The sequence below is a fragment of the Microcaecilia unicolor genome, chromosome 5, assembly GCF_901765095.1.
Source record: "Microcaecilia unicolor chromosome 5, aMicUni1.1, whole genome shotgun sequence".
Taxonomy (NCBI): domain Eukaryota; kingdom Metazoa; phylum Chordata; class Amphibia; order Gymnophiona; family Siphonopidae; genus Microcaecilia; species Microcaecilia unicolor.
In genome coordinates this window covers 119,211,596-119,238,351 of record NC_044035.1, presented here as the reverse complement: position 1 = coordinate 119,238,351, position 26,756 = coordinate 119,211,596, and the positions used below count along the sequence as shown (strand labels likewise).

Below are 26,756 nucleotides of genomic sequence, written 5' to 3'. Positions count from 1 at the left end.
CATTAGGGTCATGGAGTGGCCTAGCCAGTCACCAGACCTTAATCCCATTGAAAACTTATGGAGGGAGCTGAAGCTGCGAGTTGCCAAGCGACAGCCCAGAACTCTTAATGATTTAGAGATGATCTGCAAAGAGGAGTGGACCAAAATTCCTCCTGACATGTGTGCAAACCTCATCATCAACTACAGAAGACGTCTGACCGCTGTGCTTGCCAACAAGGGTTTTGCCACCAAGTATTAGGTCTTGTTTGCCAGAGGGATTAAATACTTATTTCCCTCTGCAGAATGCAAATAAATTCATATACTTTCCAAAATGTGATTTTCCGGATTTAATTTGTGATGTGCTATCTCTCACTGTTACCAATAACCTACCCTTCAATTATGGGCTGCTCATGTCTTTGTCAGTGGGCAAACTTACAAAATCAGCAAGGGATCAAATACTTATTTCCCCCACTGTATATTGGTATGAGTGAGATGTTGATGATGCTGTAGCCTTTGTAATATAGGCCTAAAAGAAGGTGTTTAAAAAAAAAAAAAAAACTTTTTTACATAGGCATCCTGTTACTAAATTGCCCTGTACATTTGTAATCAGAGCTATACCTAACACTGAAATTCTACATGTTATTTTGAAATCTTGGTTATTCCCTTTATTTATTTATTTACTTTTAACATGGTGTGTGGGAATCCTTGCAAGAGAAATGAAGAAAGTGAGCAGTACATTTCTGTAACATTTTTTCACATCGTTTCTGTCTTCCACTGCTAGAGCCTGGAAATATGTCTGGTAAATGTTGACATATGTCTAGAAAGCAGGAAATCTAAAAATTTGACATGAAGTCAGATTGGCAATGCATGCCTGGTTTACAATCAAGAGAAAATTAGTTTTTAAATTGAAAAGTCACAAAAAGAAGAAAGAAAGAGAGAGAGAGAGAGAGAGAGAGAGAGAGAGAGAGAGCCTTGTAGCTAATATAATTTTAGAATTGTCTCAAGCTGTATACTTCTAGAATTCAGCCATTCTTAACCTCATAATAGCAACCCTAAGTGTGATGGATCTCAGCATGATAAAATGCCATATTTGTCCCATAATGCTTAAAGGTTTTCATCACAAGATTAGGTATCATGAACAGTTTCCTGTCCCTTCTCTTACCAAGTGTTTTTTTTTTTTTTTTAACATTGTTTGTTTTATGATTTGGATTAAAAAGGAAACAAAATATACCTATATCTACTTATGATATTTCACTTTTTATCAATCTCTGCCTCCTTGTGCTAGCTTAAATTGGGGTTGATTTGCCTTCTTGAGGATGGTAAAAAGGCTGGGGTGTAATTTCTTTCAGTATCCCCTGGTTTTGAAAGAGTGAAAAATTGATTCACTTTTACCCATTCTACAGCACTCAGGATTTTTTAAACCTCAATCATATCCCATCCCCCAGCTATCTCTTTTCCAAGCTGAAGAGCCCTAACCTCTTTAGCTTTTGCTCAAATGGGAGGAATTTCATCCCCTTTGTCATTTTGGAAGAAGGGACCCCTGGCCAGCAGAGCAGTTATCACTACTATCTGCCAGGCAGTGACTCTGAGGCAAGTAGAGGATCAGGAGTGGGAGTTGAAAGGGAGGGGAAAATGCTGGATTTGACTGAGTGAGGCTGTCAGATCTGTTGTCCTATAACTGAAAAAAATGCCCCCCGCCCCCCTTTCTCAGCGGCCCTGTGCCCAAGGCAGTTACCCTAGTTATATCCCCTTAATGCTGGCCTTGTGTTCAGACGTAAAGGAGCAACTTGGGGAGAGCTTGATTTCTCCTGTGCAAATATGGAGTTTGCTACTGTTCCCTCAGGTACCCCTCTCTCTCCCAAGTTGCAGCCAGTTACTCAGTGCTAGAACTCTCCTTACACTAGTCTGCACCTCCTTCTAGCTGCAGTGCATGCTGCCATCACTGATGCCTCTCATCCTTAACCACATTGGCCCATCCCAAATCAGAAGGCAATTCTCTGAGGCTTTCAGTTCTCTGATGCTGCAGTTCTAGTATAGGGTGTGATGATCAATCGTCTCCCTAAGAGTAGTGTCTAGCACCGCACAGGAAGGCACCCCCAGAATCCACAATGGCAGTACTTGGAATTGTGCCTTCGACCACGAACTTGTCAAATTTGTCTTCCTGGATTGGAAGGGATTCAGCAGGGTAACTCCTCACTTTACTGTCCACCCTAAACATCAGCATTTCTCCAAGAAAGAGATAATTTTAGCCAAAAAGTATAGCCATTTGACTTGAAGCACCAACAGGCTTATTTTCGAAAGAGAAAGACGCCCATATTTCGACCCAAATCGGGAGATGGGCGCCTTTCTCCCGTGGGCACCCAAATCGGTATAATCGAAAGCTGATTTTGGGCGCCTCCAACTGCAGTCTGTCGCGGGAATGAACAAAGTTGATGGGGGCGTGTCAGAGGCTTGGTGAAGGCGGGACTGAAGAAGGGCGGTAGAAGCGAGAATTTGGGCCGCTTTTATTGGACCCTTTTTTTTCATGAACAAGTCCCCCAAAAGTGCCCCAACTGCCCAGATGACCACCGGAGGGAATCGGGGATGACTTCCTCTGACTCCCCCAGTGGTCACTAACTCCCTCCCACCAAAAAAAAAAGAACTTTAAAAACATTTTTTTCCCAGCCTGTATGCCAGCCTCAAATGTCATACCCAGCTCCATGACAGCAGTATGCAGGTCCCTGGAGCAGTTGTTAGTGGGTGCAGTGCACTTCAGGCAATTGGACCCAGCCCCCCCCCCCCCCCCTCCTACAATGCTTTTTGAGCTAAGCAGAATATAAATTCCTTTTTAAATTAAATCGATTACATCACCATCTCAGATATCTCCTGTCTGCACAGTTTCACAGCTCATAGCTTTAGCTGATTGTCAAATAGAAAAGACAATATTCTGGTAGCTATTCTTTCCTGCGAGAATGAGAACCTGTCTGTCTGTCTTCCGGTGTTAACATCATTCTGTGGAAATAACAGTCAGTTCTTCAGCATCGGAATCTATGGAATAATTTTGCAACAGGGCACACAAAACATTTTCAGAACTGTATTTATTTCATGCTTTTTTGTAGACAGTTTATGTACACATATGAGGTGGGCTCCTCTAACACCTAGTAGTGCATATACTGTATGCTGCAACACAATGTTGCACCTGCTATGAGGCAAGTTCACCTTTTTGAATATACCCTGTACAGGTACCCATGTTTTCTATGAAGTATCCCCCAGATTCTATAAATGTCACCTAAGCTTGGGTGTGGATCCCAGATCAGTGCCCAAAATAATTAGTTAATGGGCTTCAATGATTTTTGGAGCTAACAGGCACTTAATTGGCACTAATTAAAAATGTGGGCACCAATCTGGTTATGCACTATTCTGTAACAATGGGTGCTTAAATTGGATTGCATGCAACTCAAAAGGGACGTGGCCATGGGAGGGGCATGGGTGAGAATGGGGCATTCACTAATGATGCGCGTAGTGTTATAGAATAACAGGAATCTGTGCCCAATTATATACCAGGATTTACACCAGTTTCCAGCCAATGTAAGTCTTCGCACCCAAAGTTGAGAGCTGAATTTGCACTCAATGCTTTTCTATAAAGAGTGCTTATCCTGAAGTGCCCTTTATAGAATAGTGTTGAGCATCAAATGTTATTGGTGCCAAATTTTTGCCACTATCAGGCTTATTTTCGAAAGAGAAGGGCGCCCATCTTTCGACACAAATCGAGAGATGGGCGTCCTTCTCTCAGGATCGCCCAAATTGGCATAATTGAAAGCTGATTTTGGGCATCCCCAACTGCTTCCCGTCACGGGGATGACAAAAGTTCCCGAGGGCGTGTCGAAGGTGTAGCGAAGGCGGGACTGGGGTGTGCCTATCAGGTATCCTCAAGTAATAATGGAAAAAAGAAGGGCGTCCCTGATGAACACTTGGCCAACTTTATTTGGTCCTTTTTTTTTATGACCAAGCCACAAAAATGTGCCCTAAATTACCAGATGACCACTGGACTCCCCTGACTCCCCCAGTGGTCACTGAACACCTCCCACCCTGAAAAAAACAACTTTAAAAACTTTTGTCTTTTTTTTTTTTAGAGTATGGGTGAAGGACCTCTGTCAGTTGAGGTTGTCTTTTGCTATTTATTTATTTAGATTTTGTTCACACCTTTTTCAGTAGTAGCTCAAGGTGAGTTACATTCAGGTACACTGGATATTTCTATGCCTCTGTCTCTGCAATGACAGTTGAGGACATCCTTTGATATGTGTGATGGCAGTTGAAGATGTCCAAAGTGTGGATGTTTGTGTGAAGGATGTCCATGCCTGGATGTTTCTGTGAGAAGGGTGTTCATGCCTGCTATGCCTCTGACACCCTCTTTATTTATTTGGATTTTGGATCACAAGTAATTATTATTATTTATTGCATTTGTATCCCACATTATCCCACCTATTTGCAGGCTCAATGTGGCTTACATAGTTTTGTTAACAAAGTCACTGCAGAGTGACAGATATATTTAATATTGTGCCGAGGTTAAGTAAGGGTAGAAAGAAGAAGGAAAGGGGTGATTAAGGTAGTTATAGTAGGTGAGCAATCTTGACTGAGTGGGTTGTTGGGTGGATTAGTGTGACTGTTAGTTCTCATTGTATGCCTTGTTGAAGAGATATGTCTTCAGAGATTTGCGAAAAATAGTTGTTTTGTTGATTGTAACAGCAGTGGGATTTGAACTAGCTGCCTCTGGATTGCAAGACCAGTGCTCTAACCACTAGGCCACTCCTCCATTCCACTCCCATGAAATTTGGCCATCCCTGTGGGGGGGGGGGGGGCAGTATGAAGATCCCTGGGGGAGGGAGGGTATTTGTGTTTCAGTGGAGGAATAACGAAGGCATGGAAGTCCTTCTTTCAAACATTTTGGACGTTCTCAACTGCCCCCCCCCCCAAGGGATGGCCAAATTTCAAGGGAGTGAAGGAGTGGCCTAGTGGTTAGAGCATTGGTCTTTTAATCCAGAGGTGGCAGGTTCAAATCCCACTGCTGCTACTTGTGATCTAAAATCCAAATAAATAAAGGGGGTGTAAGAGGCATAGCAGGCATGGATGTCCTTCTCACAGAAACATCCAGGCATGGATGTCCTTCTCACAAACATTCACATTTTGGATGGAAGCCTTCAACTGCCGTAGCAGGGACAGAGGCATATCAAAGTGTTACAAGAAATGATTTACTTGGGGGAAAGAGCTCTAGAGCACTTGCTACTGTTTATAATTTAAGAGCAGGCGCTATATTTATAAGTTTTAGGATATTAATTTCTCCACCAATCACCAAAGGTGATTGCAATAAATTAAAATAAATTAAGTATATATCTCTGTTGAAATGCAGTATTCTGAACTGCAAGATAATACCATATACTCAGAACACAAAGAGACTATATTTTTAGCTTCAGAAAGGTTTATTTTAAAATACAATATGATTAATGCAATCATATAAGGCTAGCACAAATGAGAGATAGTTCTTTTAAGAGATCTTTACAGATAATCTGTACTTAAGTAAAGTAAAGTAAAGTAGCAGGTCTAGATCAAAAGTTATGTTACTTACAAGTCCTTGTTACATAGTATGAACAGCATGAGGTAAGCACATGTTTGCAGAAGAGGTCCTCATAGCAGGCAGGTGGGCTACATGTCCCAGGAAGAGAGAATCTGTAGAGCAGAATCTGTGTTGCAGTTGAAGGGAAGCATCTGCTTGTCTGGAACAGCTTCTATCTTTTATACTCTTGCAAGCTGCAGGAAGACATGCCATGTGAATCTCTGTCTTGGTTTTCTGGTTTGCACATGACCCTTGGGCATTTGCAAAGCATTGTGGTATCTTGGTCTCATGTCTTATGACATCACAAGACTTGCTGTCTGGATTTTGCTGACAAATGGTTTATTGTAGTGCAGGGTTTTCCCTGCTTGAATTTCTGTGATAAGATTTGTCTGGGGCGGCCAGCAGGTGTCCTTTGTTTTTAGTAGCTGTATTTCACACCTTTCCCACCTGCCCGTCTCCTTGCCTCTACTGGATACTTTTGATATTTGTTGTGTTGATCAGCCAGGCTTTTTTGATCAGAGGAAGAGAGTCAATTTAGCCTTGAGGCAGTCTCTTACTCGAGAAGTCTTTTGTTAAAGAGGGAGGGAAAGGGGGAGGTGAGGTCCTTGCAGTAGTACCTTTCTTTTAAATGTTCCCAAAAAGAGGGGGAAGAGGGCTTTGGAATGAAAGACAGTTGCATCTTCAAATATATATATTTTTAAAGCTGTATTTTTGTGTTGCTATATAAATATATTTGTATCTGATTCAGTGCAATCTGCTCAATTATTCTGACACCATGTTACAAAAGGACATCCTCAACTGATGCAGGGACAGAGGCATAGAAATATCCAGTGTACCTGAATGTAACTCACCTTGAGTTACTACTGAAAAAGGTGTGAACAAAATCTAAATAAATAAATACCGAAGGGCATCCTCAACTACTGTCATGGAGGCATAGTGAAGGACATCCTTCACCCATACTCTAAAAAAAAAAAAAAAAAAAAAAGACAAAAGTTTTTAAAGTTGTTTTTTTCAGGGTGGGAGGTGGTTAGTGACCACTGCATGCCTTTTTCCATTCAGTTAGTGCATCAGTTAGTCCACTGCAGTGCCCGGTTGGTGTCCTGGCATGTCAGGGGGACCAGTGCACTACAAATGCTGGCTCCTCCCATGACCAAATGACTTGGATTTGGTCATTTTTGAGATGAGTGTCCTCGGTTTCCATTATCACCGAAAACCGGGTATGACCATCTCTAAGGCTGACCTAAATGTTGAGATTTGGGCATCCCCGACCGTATTATCGAAACGAAAGATGGACACCCATCTTGTTTCGATAATATGGTTTTCCCCACCCCTTCACCGGGACGTCCTTAGAGATGGGCACCCTTAGAGATGGTCGTCCCTGTTCGATTATGCCCCTCCACGTGTGTACCTCGCAGCTCTACCCAAGCTATGCTGCTGAGAATGTCTATCAGTGGTCTATGCAGAACAGTATGTGCACTCATGCTGGTACACATATTCTATGCATGTATATGTCTACATAATTTTATAATAGTCATTTTACATGTGTAAAGCATTCTTTACACTCATAAAATGCTTTAAAAACTACCCCACAACGGTGTAAGTCTGAAATTTAGGTGCTGGGATGCTGCACTCTAAACATAAATTCTATATTGGCAATTAACACGTGTAATTGCCATTATAGAATACTAGCATAAGTGGGTAGTTATGCATCAGCATTTAGGCCAGTGTTTCCCAAACCTGGTCCTGGATGCACCCCAGCCAGATTGACCACTGTGTGAAGCAGGATACTGGACTAGATGGACCATTGGTCTGACCCAGTATCGCTATTCTTAAGTTGTTATGTGTACTTTACTTTTGACTGATGGAGCAGTGGGGGGGGGGGGGGGGGGGGATAGGGCCCAGATTTGTCTCTCGGCAGCCCTTCTTTGACAAGTGAGAGTCCTGGTTAAGTCTACCTTCATTACTTTAGATACAATATGGGCTATCATAATTTCACTTTCAAAATCTATTTCTAGTAGATTTGGGGTCTTAGAAACTACACTGGGAATTCTTAACAACAAATTCCATATACAGGAGAGATCTGGGCTTAATCCTCCTAGAAAAGTTGAAGACTTGGGAAAGGATGTTAAGATGTGTCAGTGGTATAATGCAGAATTCTTTCCTAAGTCTTTGGAGGTCTCAATAGAGAAAAAATGTCTTTCTACAAATTTAAGACTGGTCTTAAGACCTTCTTCTTTGAGCAAGCTTGCTAGTGTTAAGGCTGTTGACTGTAGGGAACAGTGGTGGGTGTAGATACTTGAGTTGTATTCTATTGTATGTTTCTTTTGGTTGTTCATTTGGTCTTTTACATGTTGATTAACAAGCAAGTGGAGGCAGGGAATGGATGGGTTGTGATTGATAACAGTCTGGCTATTCATGTAGCAGTATGCTAGGATCATGTTGAGTCTGAAGTAGTTTTCTTCTGTTTAATGATTTTGTCTGACATTGTATCTGTTTTCTATTGGAATTTGTAGTTGTGGATGATTCAAGCTTTTTATAGCCATATATATTCTCTTTACTGAAAACAACAATGTTCCAGGCCATTCTTCCCAAAATTAAGCCCTGATTATTATGCCTTTTCCCCTACTTTTTGTATTTATGCAATTTGTTTTGGGAGGGGGGTATATATTGTAAACTGCTTTACTGGAATAAGAAAGGTGGTATAGAAAAACTTCTAGTAAATATAAGCATAAATATCTGTTGTATATACTGGGACTCCCATTGGAAGCAGTGCCACTCTATTTTAAGTATATGATTTGTCTCAGAGAGGAAGCGCATGGGCATCCAAGAAGAGGTTGTGGAATAGAATGAACTGTATGTGCATAGCCTGAATCTAATTAATCTTTGAAAATCCACAAGAAAATGAGAACAGAAGAGCAATGTTTCTTATGTCACTGGTGAAGTTTTGCAAAGCCAGATCTATGCTATCATGATTGAGCCACTCAATCATAACTTTGTGATTCTGGCCTTGGAAAAAACTTCACCAACTGTTATAGAGCCACTCCATTGCTGGATTTGCTGACTGATCCATAATTCAGTCACACTTTCCTTCTGGTAGTGGTGGTTCATCCACAACTTGTAGTGTTACCTGTGTAATGAGTTTTTAACTCTGGTGGTCCAGGCTCTGATTTTAGACCATCTGGATTGCTGTAATTTCCACTGCAATGTGGACTTAGAAGGGCTTTAAAAATCATGAATATGTGGTTCTGGCTTTGGATAAACTTCACCAATTACTATATGGCCAAGAAAAGTCTGTTTACAATGTCGTTGACAGTACAAAGAATATCCAAGGCACAAGCCTCAATATGTGAGTGAAAAAATAAATCTCTAAAAACCAGCTGGACATTGCACTCAGTTAATGGTATTTTACTAACTCTTCTTGCATCTTCTGAGGCAAAATATGACAGCACTTGGAAAAGAGCATTTTTTAAAAATTTGCTGTTCCTTGATGCACTCACTAATGAGATAAGGATTATTTATTTATTTGTTACATTTGTATCCCACATTTTCCCACCTATTTGTAGGCTCAATGTGGCTTACATAGTACCGGAGAGGCCTTTGCAGGCTCTGGTGTGAACAAATACAAAGCGATGTTGTGGTAAGATCAAGTTCATGTGGCACAGCTACATTAGGGAATCGGAGAACGGAAGAGTTGTGTTATGTCCATTACATGCTTTAGTTTGGTTCTGTTGCAGAGATTAGGCATTTAAGTTGGATCGGTAGGGTATGCATTTTTAAACAGGTTGGTTTTTAGTGATTTCCGGAATTTTAGGTGGTCGTACGTCGTTTTCAAGACTTTTGATAATGCGTTCCACAGTTGTGTGCTTATGTAGGAAAAACTAGATGCTGTGACAAGGCAAGCCCCAGAGATTCCCCAGTGAAGCAATTGAGCCCAGAACTACGGGTCCCAGAAGTCCTTGCAAGAATGAGAGAAGAGAGTAGTCCTAAAAATATGGAATGGATTCCCAGCCCCAGCAGGGGGAGCAATGGTTCGAGGCAGAGTGAGCCTGTTACTTCCTTCCCCACTAGAGGGAGAGGGAAGGATGAAGCCCAGTTTCCCTGGCTTCGCCATCAGTATATAATTCCCCTCAGCTGTGAGAAGGGGAGTGCAGATATCCTGGAGGCTCTCAGTCACCAGGAGAGAGGGGAGATGAATGGAGAGAGAGATTCCATGGAGTATGTGGAGGAAGGAAGTAGACTGCCACTAGAGCTGCCTAAGGGAGAGGAGCCAGCTACCATGAATTGGGAGAATTCAAAGGTTGCCCTGCCCAGCACTTGAAGGCAGTGGAGGAGGCCACACCGGGCGTGGTGCTGAGAGGTGGGAGAAACTGCCAACCCTGTTCCTTACAGGGTTCCCTGTGTGCTGTGAAAAGGCAGGTGATTTGTGGTATTGGTTTGGTGTGCAAAGACTGTCTATGAAGATTTGTTCTGAACTGTTGTGCTATATTGGAAGTGTGCTGAACTCTTACTAAACCCTTCTGAAGGAGGGGGAAGGGAAAGCTAATGCTCTAATAGAAGACCTGTGGTCTTGAGGAGCTGAGCGTTTGCTGAGGGATTTTGGGACCTGGACTGTACCTTTTTTTTCATTTGAAGATTATCTTATGAGGACTGTACCTATTTCTTTTGAAGACTATATTAAGAGGGCTGTATCTTTTGTTTTGAAGAATATATTGTGGAAATAGCAACATTTCCATATATAGATTGGCTACATGAGTAAATAGCAACTTCAGAAAGCTGCAATCTAAATGTGTACATGGCTGGGATGCTGAATTTCAAATGGAGTGTGTTGTTGGTGCAGCTTGGGCAGGTTGAAATACTATGGCCCTTATTTTAGAAGCTCTATTTGTGTTTTGGATGTCTGAAAACCACCATATAGACATCTGTATTTTGCTTGGATGTCCAAATCCCAATTTTATAAAGCCAGGATATGGACATGGACATCTAAAACTGCAGTATGTCCTTATGGCAAGGGGGCATGGTCTGGGCATGTTTTGGGCATCCAACTCTGGTTCCAGAATGGAAAGGGACATCTATGTCCAAAAATATGGATGTTGGTATTTAGATCTTGTACCTGGAACGTGCAGATTATAGAAAAGTTCTCTAATTTATTTTTATTTTTATTTTTATTTTATTTATTTATTTATTTATTGCATTTGTATCCCACATTATCCCACCTCTTTGCAGGCTCAATGTGGCGTACAATATATCGTGAATAGTGGAAATGAGAGGAGAGTTGACATTTAGTGTTACAGAAGTATTTTGGGTTGCATTGTAATGGAAAACATGATAAAGATATAATATGAGGCGCTTTTAACATTGCTTGTTAGATATATGTGGGGATATATGTGTGTAATTGCATAGTTCTCCACTGGAGGGATTAAAGGAAGTCAATAGGTCATTTTTTCAGTCTTACAGGATTAAAGTTAAAAAAAAACCACACTGGGATTTGAACTAGGGTCTGCTGCTTTTCAGGCTGCTCCTATAACCATTAGGCCCCTCCTCCTCCACATGAATATTTATATGGCTATTTTATAACCTAAAACTCCAAGGTATCAATAAAGCCATCAGAGTATAACCAATATTAACTCCCCACAGTGACTGAATTGTTTTACTGCCGATCTCGATCTCAGCTGTGTAACCTGTGAAACGATATAACCACAAGTTGCACTGCTCAGATTTTATAACGTGGACATTCCTCTGCTGCCACGATGATGTCCATGTCCCTTGTTTTGCCCTGTTCATAGTTTGTTTGTAAAATGGTTGTTCATGCTGGATGCAACTACTAAACTAATGTCTGTTTCTCATGTATTTTAGAACAAGTGCAGACAATTTCTGTCCTCGAGAGCCCCAGGCAGGTCAGGTTTTCATGATAGCCACAATGAATATGAAAGAGAGAGATTTGCATTGGAATGCAAATCTTTCTCATGCACACTCATTGTGGTTATCCTGAAAACCTGACCTGCCTGGAACTCTCAAGGACTGGAATTGACATGCAGCTTGTTCTAAAATACATGAGACATGGATGCCCATATATGATGTACTGACCTGGATGTCCTTATGCTGAATCATATATCCAAAAACAAAACCACTAGCTGGGAATACATAACATGTAACAAAGAAAAAAAATTCCCAAGGGGTCAAAAAATAGTATAGGATGTAGCACTTCACTTCAGAGAATCTCTGTTCTCAAATCAATTAAGTACTGATAATTTCATCATTTCATTAATGTATTATTGGTATGTGTGGCAACATTGCCTAGTGGCTGGCTGCAGGACCTCATACAAATGTGGCACTCACATGCACAGGTTGCAGGTGGAAAGTCAAAATACTTATCTATATACATACAAGGAGAATAATCAGCCATGTTTCCTCACAGGATTGGTACTTCCAATAAAGTCTCTCAAATAAAGTTCCAATTCCAGTTGCCTGCCCCTGGCTTGACTACACTCTTCAATATGCGATACCTTCCTTTAACCAAACCACAGTTCCAATAGCCAAGGGATAATTAGCCTACCTTGGCAGTCTTCAGTTACCTCACTTGTCATTACACAGGCCTAGAATCCCTGGAGGCATAGACTTAAGACTTCTTGTCACACAGGAATGCAAGGATCTCAGCTAGGGCCACTCCTCTTCCCTGGAACTCCCCTCAGATACTGCAGCAAAACCAGAACTCCTTGGGAGGATCCTTGCTCAAGCTACTCCTGGAAAGCTTTTCCCTCGGGGCCTCTCTGATCCACTTTGCTTCAGGACATTTAACCACCTCCTGGAGCTGGAGCTGGCAAAAACATAACTGGTTAAGTGTGATATTTGGTATTTAACTAGCTATGAAGAACTGCATAGAGCAGTGGCATAGCCAGATCTTTCATTTTGGCTAGGCCCACAATTATGATGGATGGGCCTTCCAAAACTTCTCCCTTTTGTCTTGTACCTTTCTTCTTCTCCTCTGCCCCCAGATCCAGTATTTGACCCCCACCAAGTCTAGCAACCCCTGATCTACCTCAGCATCTTCACTGGCACAGCTGCGACATATCTCCACTGCCTGCACTGGCCTTACAGGTTTCCCTCTGCCACGTACTGCCAGAGAGGAAACAGGAAGTGAAATCAGCGAGGGTGGGACACAGCAGAAGGAAGCCTGATGGGCTGATGCGTATTTTACAAGAGGCTCAACATTTGGCACAGCCTTTTGTAAAATTTCTAGGATTCCAGTTTCTCCCTTAACTATCACCTAGATTGCCTGGGCATCTCAATAAATTAGGCTTTTAATAAATACAAGTACATTTCATAAATATTTATACTACTCTTTTATTTTTTTATACTCATCCAGTCTCATTTCTCACACTCACACTTGTACTTCAGATTTTGTATATGAATGAACTCATTTCACATAAGTATCTCTTTATTTCCCCTTCAATACACAGTGCACATCTTTACTTCTGTGTATTCCTATGACAGCAGAAATATCAGATAATATACAGAATACTGTGTGATATTGCTGAACTACATTAATAAACCTCTGGAAGCTGACCTGTGGAATCCACAGAAGGCAGAAGAGGAGATAAACCCTCGGACATTGTGGCTGCTTCTCAGAGAGATCAGATCATGAGTCATTACTTTAGCCAAGCCTTGTCAGTTAGATGTGATAGAGTAGAAGTCTCCATGTGAGATGGAGTGTATACATATTATAGTTGTGCGGTTTGTAAAATGTATTTATATTTCATACTTGCCTTTGAATGGCTGCTCAAAGCACAGTACTCTTGTGTTCTGTGCTTCTACCACCAAAAGTTTTTTTGGGACACTAGGCCCCAAGCTGTGGAATGACCTTCTCTTAGTAATGTGACAGTTGCACTGCTAATGGACATTTAAAACATCTAAAACTACTACTAATACAATTGAAGCATGGTTTTAAAAAAATTGCTGCTAATGGGCGAGAAATAATGCTGTCAACTCTAAAATCCCCCTTCTTCCTTCCAGCCTAAGACCTGTGATCGAACTTGTGTCTATACAGTAGTAAACTTTCAACTCACCTGTTCCACATTTTTAAGAATATATGATGTTGAGGTATAACTTAGAGCAGGGCTAGGCAAACCCCAGGCACCAGGTTGCCATGGCACCTAAAAAATTTGACCTGGCACCTAGGTTTTCTCCCTGCCTGCAGTTCCTCTTTCTTCCCCTGCTGGGTTCAACCAGCATCTCTCGCCTGCTCCCAAATTCAGCATCTCCTTCTATCACTCTTTTACTCCCCCTCTCCCCCAGGAAACTTGCCTCTGATCCTTATTGGCAGTAGCAGCCTTCCAAGACACACAGCTCTCGCCAACATCGGGGCCTTCCCTCTGCCAGTTCCGCCTTATGAGGTAACTTCCTGCTTCTGTGAAGGTGGAACCCGGCAGAGGGAAGGCCCTAATATCAGGAAGAGCAGTGTGTCTTGAAAGGCTGCTGCTACCAACAGTGAGGATCAGAGGCAAGTTTTCCTGGGGGGGGGGAGGGCGAAGGGTGACAGAGATGATGAACTTGAGGGGGGGGGGGGAGATAAGGGAGAAAGGCATGTTGGACCCGTGGTGGGGGGGGGGATGCAGAAGAGTGAGATGTGTTGGATCATGGGGTGGGGGAGAAGAGTGAGATGTAATAGACCCTTGGGGGAGCTGGAGGGAGATGGAGATTGCTGGACCCTTGGGTGAGGTGGGGAAGGGAAGCTGGAGAGATAGAGATTGCTGGATCCTGGAGTGGGGGAGGGGCTGGAGAGTGATGGAGATGTGCTGGACCCTGGGGTGGGGGTGGGAGCCTGGAGAGAGAGATGTGGTGGACCCTGGGTGAGATGAGGTGCTGGAGAGGGATGGAGATGTGCTAGACCTTGGGGTGGAAGGGGGGCTGAAGAGAGATAGAGATGTGCTAGACCTTGGGGTGGGAGGGGGGGGGGGCTGGAGAAAAATGGAGATTGCTGGACCCTGGGGTGAGGGGAGCTAGAGAGAGATGGAGATGGCTGGACTCTGGGGTTGGGTGTGGGGCTGGAGGGACATGGAGATGTGTTCCTCTTCCTCGCAGGTGCAGCAAAAGAGGGGGAGGGGAGAGAGATCAGACTGAGGGAGGAAAGAGACATAGACTGGATTGGGATTTGGAACAGACGAGAGATGCTGGACCCATAAATGGAGAGAGGGAGTTATGCCAGACCATGAGGGGAGTCAGGGGAGAGAGAAGAAGAGATGCTGACCCAGACTGTGGGAGGAAAGGAAGAAAGGAGAGGGTGGCGGGTTGCAGAGACAGTGTCTTAAGTGCCACATTGTGTCAGCTGGTGCTTTCTTTAAAAAGTATGTGACTTGGATCAATGCAACTTTTCTGAAGTGCACAAGGCTTCTAAGATGTGATTCTGAAGCCTAAATTGGTGGTTTGTATTCAAAATTAATGAATGATTTTATGCCTGAGTTTCCCAGTCTGATTGATTAGGGATGATTAAATGTTGATGTACTGTGAACAGCTTTGGATTGTAAAAATTCCAATTGTATGGCACTCTCCAATGACATCAAGAGTCCCCTTTACAACAAAGCGTTAAATTTTGGGCTTAACATGCTATAATGCAGGATTTACAGCATGGTCATCCCAAAACGAATGCTGCATCAAGAAGGGGTGTTCCCACTGTTGCCTGTAAGCTGAGTGGGAGTGGGAGTCCTCCACCTACAGTCCTGCCAATGAGGGTACTATTTCACCATCACTTTTTCAGTAGTGAGGGACAGGCTCTGCAGGACTCCAGGGAACCTGTCGATCCCTAGCAATTGAAAACACAATATTGAAGCAATGTCCCCCACTGATAGCAATGCAGTTGGTGATTTCCTGCTCAGCTTAGAGGGAACAGTGGGTGTTCCCACTTTTTTTCTTACAGCAGGTCATGTGTTAACATTCAAATTCATGTGTAGTATCTGCTCCCACTTAACATGGAAGCACTTAAATAGTCCTGTGTTCACCAGTTAGCTCCCATTAAGTGTAATGCACTAACTGGTTAATGCCACTCTTTGCCTATGCCTTGCACCCTGACAGAAAAAATAAGTAATGCATTGTTTAATGCATGGAAACAGGCTAACTATCACATAAATTCTTAATATGGTTTTGGGTAGCCTGTTTTTAGCATGTTAACCATGCATTAATCCCCATGCTGAAATCTTGGTGTATTCTATAACACACGTAACTTAATTGACTTAACAAGCTAATCAGCGTTGATAACAGCACTTAAGCAACAATGAGCACTAATTGGCAATATTTTGAGTTTACGCGCACAACTCTAAGCATACGCTGTAATGAACTGCACCTAAATTCTAATGCTCGCAGTTCAAAAGGGGTGGGGAAGTGGGCATTTCATGGGCATTCCAAAATTTATGCACACAGTTATAGAATGTGGCTCAGTGTGGGTAAATCTACGCGCAGGAATTTAGGCCACATTTTCGTTGGCCTAAGTGAACGTGCATTGTTTTAGGTGCTAGGATTTCTACCTAAGCATATTGTATATACCACGCCTAATACTAGGCACCACTTATAGAATATGCTTAGGCAGAAATCTTTATCGCATGGATTTTTTATGCACCATATATAGAATCTGGCCCTAAGTGCTTAACACCCTTTATTAGAAGGGTCTGTAAGTGTTTAGAGTGCCCTAAGGGTTTTTTTTTTTTTGTCTATATTAACTACTGCTTTAGGAGTCATTGATGTCTGAAAGTTGCCTAATTTGCTCATTGGAGCTGTAAATTGCTTCTCAAGGTAGAGACAAAACCCTTACCATTCATTCACATAGGCAGATGCTAAAGCCATTAGCATCTGCCTATGTGAATGAATGCATTCACATATTGCCACTTTTAATGAATATTTTGTTCTTATGAAGCCTAACATTTTGGCTCCCCATTCTTTACTGTTTGCAAAACCTTTAACTCAATTGAAATTTAGAGTTTCTTTTAATTACTCATATTTGATGCTCTAATTATTAATGCACTTTATGTTTAGTTGTCAAGTTGTATGCTTAATCCATTTATTTTCCAGATTCCTTGTGCATTGTGTATTCCTTGTATTGGTCTTTTTTTCTTGCCTTTCATGTCTTTGAGGAACCACAGCAGCTCCTGTTTTTCTTTTTGATTTTGACAGTGGTGACACATTATCTTCTCAGCTGGCTCAAAGTGGCACCATGTTAGGCAGCTTTATGCTAATTAAAATACATTGTCTAAAAAGACAATAGTGAGTGTAAGAGTTCTGCTGTGGCAGCATTTCAACAGCACAATCTCATTGAGTCTCAGGGTCAGCATTAGCTTGTTTTATAATGGGGCTCAGTTTGACACACACTCATGTTAAAGCTAGGAGGTAAATCAGAAATTGGTTTGTGCCCAGCACTGACTGACATATTCTTTGTGCACATGGATGAGCAGAAGTTATTTATTTATAAGATCTTTCACTTTTGTGCTTCAGAATTGTTGAGCTACCTTTCTGAGGACACCAACAGGGATAATGTATAAGCTATTGCCCTTTAAAATAAAATGTTCTGATAAAAAATCAAAACTGCACATTCTTTGTAACCTGCATTTTCCAAGCTGCAGCATGAGGGAATTTTGGAGACTGACATGCAGTATTCTCCTGCCCACTGACTAGTAAAGAATATCCTGATGTGGGACAGGATATTCCCCATATGCAATCAGTGGGGGTGCCAAACAGCCTGTACTGCATATAAACATAGCTTCTTGTTACTTTTTAAATTATAATTTGCATAGATGAAAATATAAAACAAATATAGATTTATGATGTTTGTGCTATTGTATTTAGTTTTACCTCCCACTTTTATATTTAAACAATTTTTATTGATGATCAAACATTTGGAACAGAATTATAAAAGACAAACATTTTATAATTTTAGTAATACATCTTATGCATTTATGTACATCTTAACTGTATCATCAATTTTATTCCATTAACTCCCCCTCAACTACCCCCCTCCCATAACCTCTACACTGAACTTCTTACTTCATGGTATCGTTCCTTCAAAATCTAACTCCAGACTTTACCTAATTAACACAAGGAGCATATGTCTACTGGGTTCTCCGCAAGTTAGGGTTTACCCAAATTATTAAGTACCGCACTTCTTGCTTTATGTTACCTCCCACTTTTATAATTTATAATCTGGTTACAAACCATTGCTTATGGATATTTAATATCAAATATTAGGGATATGTACAAGAAAAACAATTTTCAGTCCATTTTTTGGATTTTTGGACTTTTTTTTCTAGTTTATTTCACACATTCATTTTATTATCTAAATTTTTTAGCACAAGTTAGAACTTTTTAAGGTGTGCAAATTGACTTCATATGCCTTAATTGATAATGCACATTAAGGTGCCTATTTTCAAAGCATATAGACTTGCAAAGTTACATGTGAGGTGCATTTTCAAAGCACTTATACTTACAAAGTTCCATGGTAACCTATAGAACTTTGTAAGTCTATGTGCTTTGAAAATGAGCCCCGCTCTGTAACTTTGAAAGTGTATGTACTTAGAAAATGATCCTCTAAATCTATTTTGCTTGCACTAAATTTTTAAAGTCCCTACTTGAATTTTCATGTCCTGCAATTAACACCGGTGGTCTCATACCTAGAATACTGCCATACCCTCCAGTAGGGCTTTCATAAATATTTACTGGGAAGGTTATAAATACCGCAGAATGCAGTGACAAGAATGATTGTAAAGATAGGCAGGAGTGACTGGGACATCTCCCCTTTTGAGAGAGTTACATCGGTTACCAGTTTCTCAAGGAGTTCAGTTTAAGGTTTTCATTATGACATTTGGGGTACTGAAAATTGTGAAACCAGTATATTTTACATAGCAGCTTCAGAAGTATGAATCTAGCAGGTGTTTGTGGTCTTGTCAGGGTTTGTAGTTGCAGGTATCCCCTTGGAAGGAATTGAGAGGAACACCATTGAGAAATTTCCACTGTGTGGGCACCACCACGTAAAATATCCAAACTAGAACAGATTGAAAAATGACATGAAAACATTGTATAAAATGTATTAATGCAAATTAGTGTCGATTGCTTGTTAAGTGGCAATTATTGACACTGATTGGCTTGTTATCTAATTAAGTTGTTCACGCAAATCCAGAATACGACTGGATTTGTGCGTGCAACTTAATTCACGCTATATATAGAATCCTGGGGATAGGGGGCAGTTCTATAACTGGGCACTTCAAGGGCATGTGGTAGGACACTATTCAGTGATGGAACCTGGGTGCCTCAATTACAAAATACTAGTGTAACTATGTTCAATGTGGTTCATCCCTACTATGAAGACGTGTAGGATGGTTTGAGTTGGATGACTACTGCTTTGTTCTGGTGAAATCTTACTGATTGAGCTGACAGCCACACCGATGGTTAACAAAAAATATTGACAGCTCTTCATTTAACAAAATATATTGACAGTTTTTCATTTTTTTGCTGCATTAATAAACATTTGGTATGTTTTTTCCCTTTATTTTCAGGAGGCACAGAAGGTTACCAATGGTGGAGGTAACCAGGGTGATGGGGACTACAAGCCTGCTGATGAGAAAGAGGAGTCCTCAGCAACGGCAGAAGTGGGCTGGATGACCTCTGTAAAAGACTGGGCGGGGGTGATGATATCTGCTCAGACTCTGACTGGAAGAGTCCTGGTATGTTTCTGCCACAATTACTTTTTTTTTCTTTCTTCAAAATTATTTGTTATGGCTCTCTGCACTGCTTTTTGGAACATTTGTTTCAGTGTTAGAATATAAGCCTCAATATCTTGTGCTAAGATTCCTTTTGGGTAATATGAATTGTCCTTCGTGGTGTCTGTTGTAGTGGTTAAAAATGTAATTTAACAACCATAGAAGCAAAGTTTAAATGAAATGAATAACAAATGCATAGGCTAGAAAACTGTGGGTCCGATATTGAGCCAGCTGCTGGTATAGGGAGCCGGATAAAGCATAGTTGGTTAGGTGTAATATTCAGCATTTAACTGGCTATGACGAACCGCATAAAGATAGGACTGCGTTTTATGTGGTTCTATTTATGCAGTTATCTTATCCGGTCAAGTGCCGACTCTGCCCCTAGAATGCCCCCAAAATAGCCAGTTTTGGCTTGAGCACTAACTGGGCATTTTCAGTGGCACTATCTGGTTAAGTGCTGTTGAAAATGCCCAGTGTAGCCCTGGATAGGTGATTTAAATAGCCAAGAGAGGCTTCTGGCCATTTAAATCATTTTGAAAATCGTTCCCTGTAAATATAAGAGTGAGGTGCTCATTTTCAAAGCAGCTATGTAACTTTATAAGTGCATGTAATTTGAAAATGAATCTCCACATATCCTGTAGATGGAACAGGGGAATCAGTACTTTCTTCACTAAGTGAGCCTCACTATTGCTAATCATGCTGTAGGATGAATATTTACTACTGCAGGATTGCTAGATTGTTCAGTGAATGGTGTTTTCACTTGTGAAGGGGACATACTCTTGACACAAGCCTACTTAGTTTGGGGAAAAGGAAGGCAAGGAGTGGGAAGCCAATTCAGCATATGGAATATTTGGAGGATCACTTCCCCTCATGCCCATTCCTATCCCCATAATGTGACTAGAAGATAAGGCCAAGGGAGTTCTTCAGCCATGGTTCCAAAAATGGGTATGTTTTATTTACAGAAGAAAAGTACTTTCAAGGCCATTCCACAGGAAACGTTACATTAAACTAAAGTACTTATTCTGAGGTCCAGTGCTTCTAGCAGCAAGTAAGATTTACAAACTTTGAGGTACACTTCCTGGGCAGGGTTAAATCAAATTAAAAGACAATCAGCACTTCATGAGAATTTATAGTTGTATATTGAATCCATGTGTACTTGTAGGCTTAGAATTTATAAAGTCCAGAAAAGGCTGTAAAAAGGCCTAACTTCCTCTAAGTATTTTATTTATTTATTTTAGTGCATTTCTATCCCACATTTCCCCACAAGCGCAGGCACAATGTGGCATACAGTAGCTCAAGAAAAATTACAATAAAAGAAAGGTAGAGACATAGGATGACAGAGTTAGGTAGAAGTCACAGAAAAGACATGGGAAGGAAAAACTGACCAACAAGTGCAATTGAGGTGAAGGCCTCACTTCAAACCACAACAGGAGAGTCAAATGGTGGGGTTCAGTAAGGAATAGGCTTTCGAAAATAGGAATGTCTTTAGGAACTTCTTAAATAATTGATGGTCTAAGTATCAAAATTGTAAAAGTAATCACAGTCCTGAGATACTGACCCTGGAAATAACTCCTGAAAGGAGGAGATTCTGTAGGGTGTACTACAACTTCCTCCTAGGGATCTTAAGCACGTCCTAGAAATGGACGGAATAGCTGAAATCATTCAGGGCTGAAGCACAAGCTAAATTTAGACACTTAAATTAGGTTTATAGTTAGGTGCCTATTTTCATCCAAATTTAGGGGCTTAATTTTCAGCTTAAAATTCTCTTTTGTGTGTGTGGTTTTTTTTTACACAAATGATTAGTTCTTTATATTCAATATCTTCCCATCTCTTAGTTACAGAAACTTTGTGGGAAAACGATGCTATTTCAAAATTATGCAGGCAAACTGACTATCAGGTTGTGTGTTTTTTTCTACACAGAGATTCATAGTAATCCACACATTCACAAAGTCTGCCAGTGACTTCAGCTATGGCTGACTTCTAGTATTCATGGATTTTGAGAAGGTGTAAAGGGTGAGCACTTTGGTAGGGTCTGCTTTTAGAGTAAGTCTAGAATTACTATCAAGACCCCATTGAACCTTGTGAATGGATAGGAATTAAGCATACCAAGGTACCACAGAGAATAAGCAATACATTAGTAGGAGTAATTAGTTATGAGTCATTCATTAGAGAAATTTGATTTTTTATTAACTGAGATAGAGCTTTAAGTTTTAAGCAGAAAAAAAATGCACCAGGCATTAAGGTAAATTATGATAGCTTCTCTCAGATAAAGATATATTGTAACTCATTACATATTTCTACAGATGAGAGAGGCACTTTCCTGTACAATATAATGTGAGAATGAGAGCTATGCAAATATTTGAATTTTAAAACAATGTGATACAGATAAAAATATAGTGATTTTTTTTGTGTGCAGTTTCACTAAAGTAACTGAAGATTATGGAAGAATGTATGCTCAACTGAGTACATTAACAAAGACATTACAGTCCGTCAATCCAACAATGACCCCCAAGCTGATTTTCAAATTATAGAATCTATGTTCTGAATAGTGTTAAATCATACTAGCATTATATTGGCCTTCAATATCTGCCATACAAATTAATGATATTCATATAGCCAGCCTCCCACTAAGGGGGTAAGAGTAGCCCTGGAGGTACAGCTCATAATTTCTTTGTGGATGCCTGTCTTTTTAAATAGGGGAGGCCTGTCAAATAGTAATATAGAGCACCAGAAGCAAAATACAGGGTCCTCCTGGATAGGAGAAGACAGAGCTCAAGACCTAAACTGGTGTAAAATTAACAAGACACAACACAAAAAGGCAAGAAGGACAAAAGGTAGTATTTTAAAGCAACACCAACTTTATTAGAGGATCCCCCAAATTAAAGTATTTACACTTTTTCTTCAGGCCAAAGATTTGTGAGCATCAAAATGACATCTTTGGTGAAATCTTGTGTTTCCCACTAGCAACACAAAATCCTCTCACATCTATGTTACAAATTCTCTTCACAAAAGGCTCTATAACCAAAACAAGAATAAGTGGAAATAGGGTGCATCCTTGCTGGGTTCCTGTAGCCAAGTTAAATACTTTCAAATAGCCACCATAGATTTGCAAGCAAGCCTGGAGGCATTAATACAATGCACAAAACCATGCTATAAAGTTACCCCCCCCCCCTCACCCAACCAAATGGGTTAGTTTTGCACTTATCATTCCAGCAATGACCCTCAGTCCTAAGCCAGGGTATGTGGAGTAAAATCTCTCATATTTACTGCTACTGCTTGCGGTAGTACTTGCATCATGACAAAGAAGGCTTCTTTCTGGATTTAAAAGATGCAACATATATAGCAACTTATTCAGATGTGTATGAAAATTCATTTTAATCAGGGCTGTGGCACCCAAAATGATGAGAAATATTTCTATATCATTCTGCCACATTTTCTTGGTCTCAGACTGTACTTCTTAGTATTTGAGGATCTTTTCACTCTCCAGTATGTAACCTCTTTTGAGTTTTCTTTGTCATGTGTATTAGATGAGTCCAGGACTTATGCGTTTCTGTCCATGTACCAGAAGGTGGAGATAGAGAGTACAGAAATGTGCTGTGCTTTAATAGAACCCAGCCTGGAGGAGTGACTTCCACCCCATAACCCAGGCAGATGATCAAGCCCCGAGTTATTGATTCCAGCATCTGTAGTGGAAGCATCACACATGCTATTGGAGTTGAATGAGGGAGTGTATCATGGCTCTACCAGAGCACAGGAGGGTGATAGTGCTTCAACAGAAGGAAGTTTGGTGGCAGTGAGCTTAAGCTCTCAACTTAAGGCAGTGGTCCAGGCTGGGGCTGAAGGTGAGCTGATATTGCTGAAAAGAGATTAGGCTTATACCCCCTGAGGGCACTGTGGGGTTTCCTCACTGGTGCCTATGGTTAAACCTACCAAAGTGACTTTAGATTACATGTAGGAAGTGGTGGTTCATTTGGAAGCTTTGTTGTTGAGTAAAAGTTCTCCTGAAAGACTGTAGTCTCAGTTGGTTACCCAAGAGGCTAGAAATTTTCAATTAGAGAGGAAGTTTGATAGCATGCTAAGCTTTAAGAATACTGTCAGTCACCTGCATAATTGCTGTTTTTAGGTGCCATATATGTTCATAACTACAGTTACTCATGTAACTGCAGACTTACGCTAGTGCTCTATAATGAGAATTAAGCAGGTAATTGCCATTACAGAATTACACTTAGGACCAAATTCTATAAATATAAATATTCAGAGCTTCCCTTAACATCAGATACGGTGCTGACCAGTGAGTTATCTGCCCTCCTGCATGTTTTAAACTTTTGAATTATGACAGCAGTTAGTGACATCAGCACGTGAGCTTCAGCGCTGCTATTCAGGGCTTCTCAACCCCAGAAATCACCCTTAACATCAGAGACAGCAATAACCAGTGAGTTATCTGCCCTCCTGAATGCTTTAAAATTTGAATTGTGACATTAGTTAATTACATCACCATGTGGTGATTAGAACAGCACACCTGCCACTGTGGGCTTAGCGGCTGCTATTTTGGCTTCCCAACACCAGAAATCACCCTTAACATCAGAGACTGCACTGACCAGTGAGTTGTCTGCCACCTTGCATGCTTTAAACTTTTGAATTGTGACAGTAGTTAGTGACATCATCACGTGGCAATTAGAACAGCATGCCTGACTGTGATACGTTGTGCCAAAGGGGCATGCCAAAGGGGTAGGTCATGCCCCTTTGTGTACTCTGTGTGTGCAATTTCAAAATCAACTTTGTTATTTTTCCTATATCCTGTTCCTTCAATTTACCTGAAGTGAATGTACTAACTGTGATTTAAGGTAAAAGTTCTTAATTGTACACTGTATATTTAACTCAGCTTAGTCTCTGATTTAGACTTTACTCGTATATGCTCTTTGGTGTTACATTCAGGTACACTGGATATTTCTCTGTCCCAGGAGGGCTCACAATCTAAGTTTGTGCCTGAGGCAATGGAGGGTTAAGGGACTTGCCTAAGAGCACAAGGAGCAGTACTGGGATTTGAACCAGCCACCTCTGGATTGCAAAATCAGTGCTCTAACCACTAGACCACTCCTGTGATTGGATAGAAGATGAACAATCAAGCTTTGTAACGATTTTAGAAATTTAGCTAAATTCTAAAGAAGACCCAACTCTGCTCAAGAAAGCAACTAGGGATTATAAAAATAAAATTAAATAAGACAAAATTAAATACTTTGAAAAATTGATAGGAGGTGAATGCACAAACACCAAAAAACTATATCCCTTGGGTGAAAACCTTATGAACACCACGGAGATAACATCTTCAAATGAAAATACTCCTCCATCACAACTGGCTATATATTTTGAGCAAACAATATGCAAGCTTAGACAAATTATAATCCATCTAACAGGCAAGCTAGACAATTATTTAGAAGAACCCAATATATTTATTTATTTGATTTGCTCACACCTTTCAGTAGTAGCTCAAGATGAGTTACATTCAGGTACACTGGATATTGTCCATTGCTGCAGGTTGAGTATGGTCCAACTTCTTACCTCCAACATTTTATAGAACCAAAACTTTTCTACATAATTATTCCACCTCTCATTGCATCTTAGACCCTTGTCCAAACTACCTCCTGAGATCAGCTCCTGACTCCTTCATTGAATGTCTAAGATCAAATTTATCATACTTATTCAAACATGGCATCTTTCCTGAATCAAAAGATAACATCACGTTAACTCCCTTCCCTAAAAATATGTAGGGGCATTAAAAATGATGTGAGCAGTTACAGACTGGTAGCATCAATTCCACTGATTACTAAATTGATGAAAGGTATGGTAGCACAACAACTTATGGAATTCCTAAACTCCTTCTCATTATTACATATGTCACAATCTGGTTTCAGACCCTGTTTCAGCACTGAGACAGTCTTAACTACTTTAATATCTAACTTTAGGAGAACATAAGAAAATAAGAATAGCCATACTGGGTCAGACCAATGGTCCATCTAGCCCAGAATCTTGACAATGCAGGTGACAAGTACCTGGTAGAAATCCAATTAGTAGCAACATTCCATGCTACCTATCCCAGGGAAAGCAGTGGCTTCCCCCATGTCCATCTCAATAACAGACTATGGGCTTTTCATCCAGGAACTTGTCCAAATCTTTTTAAAACCCAGATATGCTAACTGCTGTTACCACATCCTCCGGCAGCAAGTTCCAGAGTTTAACTATTCTTTGAGTGAAAAAATATTTCCTCCTATTTGTTTTAAAAGTATTTCCATGTAATTTCATTGAATGTCCCCTGGGCTTTGTACTAGTGAACAATCGATTCACTTCTACCCGTTCTACACCTCTCAGGATTTTATATACCTCAATCATATTCCTCCTCGGCCATCTCTTTTCCAAGCTGAAGAGCCCTAAACTCTTTAGCCTTTCCTCATATGAGAGGAGTTCCATCTCCTTTATTATCTTGGTCGATCTTCTTTGAACCTTTTCTAATTATGCTATATCATTTTTGAGATACAGTGACAAAAATTGAACACAATACTCAAGGTGAGGTCACACCATAGAGCGATACAGAGGCATTATAATATTCTTGGTCTTATTTTGCATCCCTTTCCTAATAATTCCTAGCATCCTGTTTGCATTTTTGACTGCTGCTGTACACTGGGCAGAAGAATTCAGTATATTATTATTATTATTTTTTTTTCAGTATATTTTAATGAGTTTTTGCTAGTATACAAAAAAACCAAGTAAACAGTACAAAAAGAGGAGAAAAACAATGTCAGTATGCAATGCAATCTTATCTAGACACATAATGAGGTTAAGATACTTGTTTTAACAAAGATTGCACTATAATACAGTTTATAAGGTTTGTAGGTATTGCTCCAAAGGATCCCAGACTTTTTTCTTAGAAAGTGTTGACGAGATCCAAGATGGCGACAGTCAGAACAGCCCAAATGGACGTGCTCTGACTTGCTGCTGGGCGAATCTAGCGTGAACCTTACCTGAGTGCAGATGGGTAAGAGGAGAGGCAAAGTTCGAGAGGCTCCCCTTGTCTCGGGCGGAATGCCCCAATCACGCCAGACAACGCTGGAACATTTCCAAGTTCCCTCCGGTCCCGAATCGGTGTCGGCTCCTTCTGCTGAAGCTGGCGCTGCGGTGCTAGACGGCAGTACAGACGGGGCTTCCCTGAGCCCCGTCGAGCGTGCAGCACCCCCACAACCCGGAAGTGAAGCTTTTGATGCGAGCCCTGGCGCCATGGCCTCTGGACTAGAACCAGGCCGACAGGGAGGGAGCTTGCACGAGCTGACAATGGGAGCCCAAGCTGGTCCAGAGTTAACAGCTGCTCAGGTTTTGGAAAAAAACAGTGAGTACCCTGGAATGAGCTTCTAAGGCCCCCCTTCCGGATTTTCTAGCGGGAAAGATAGAAAAACCTGCTGTAG

At 40.9% G+C, this 26,756-nt stretch overlaps 1 protein-coding gene across 1 annotated transcript in view; it reads left to right on the top strand.

The window, feature by feature from the left end:
- KCNMA1 (potassium calcium-activated channel subfamily M alpha 1) overlaps positions 1–26,756 on the top strand; it is a 1,310,561-nt gene that overhangs the window by 339,697 nt on the left and 944,108 nt on the right. The window contains exon 2 of the mRNA XM_030203235.1: positions 19,099–19,266. Coding sequence (XP_030059095.1) covers positions 19,099–19,266 — 168 coding nt within the window. The remainder of the gene's footprint in view (positions 1–19,098; positions 19,267–26,756) is intronic.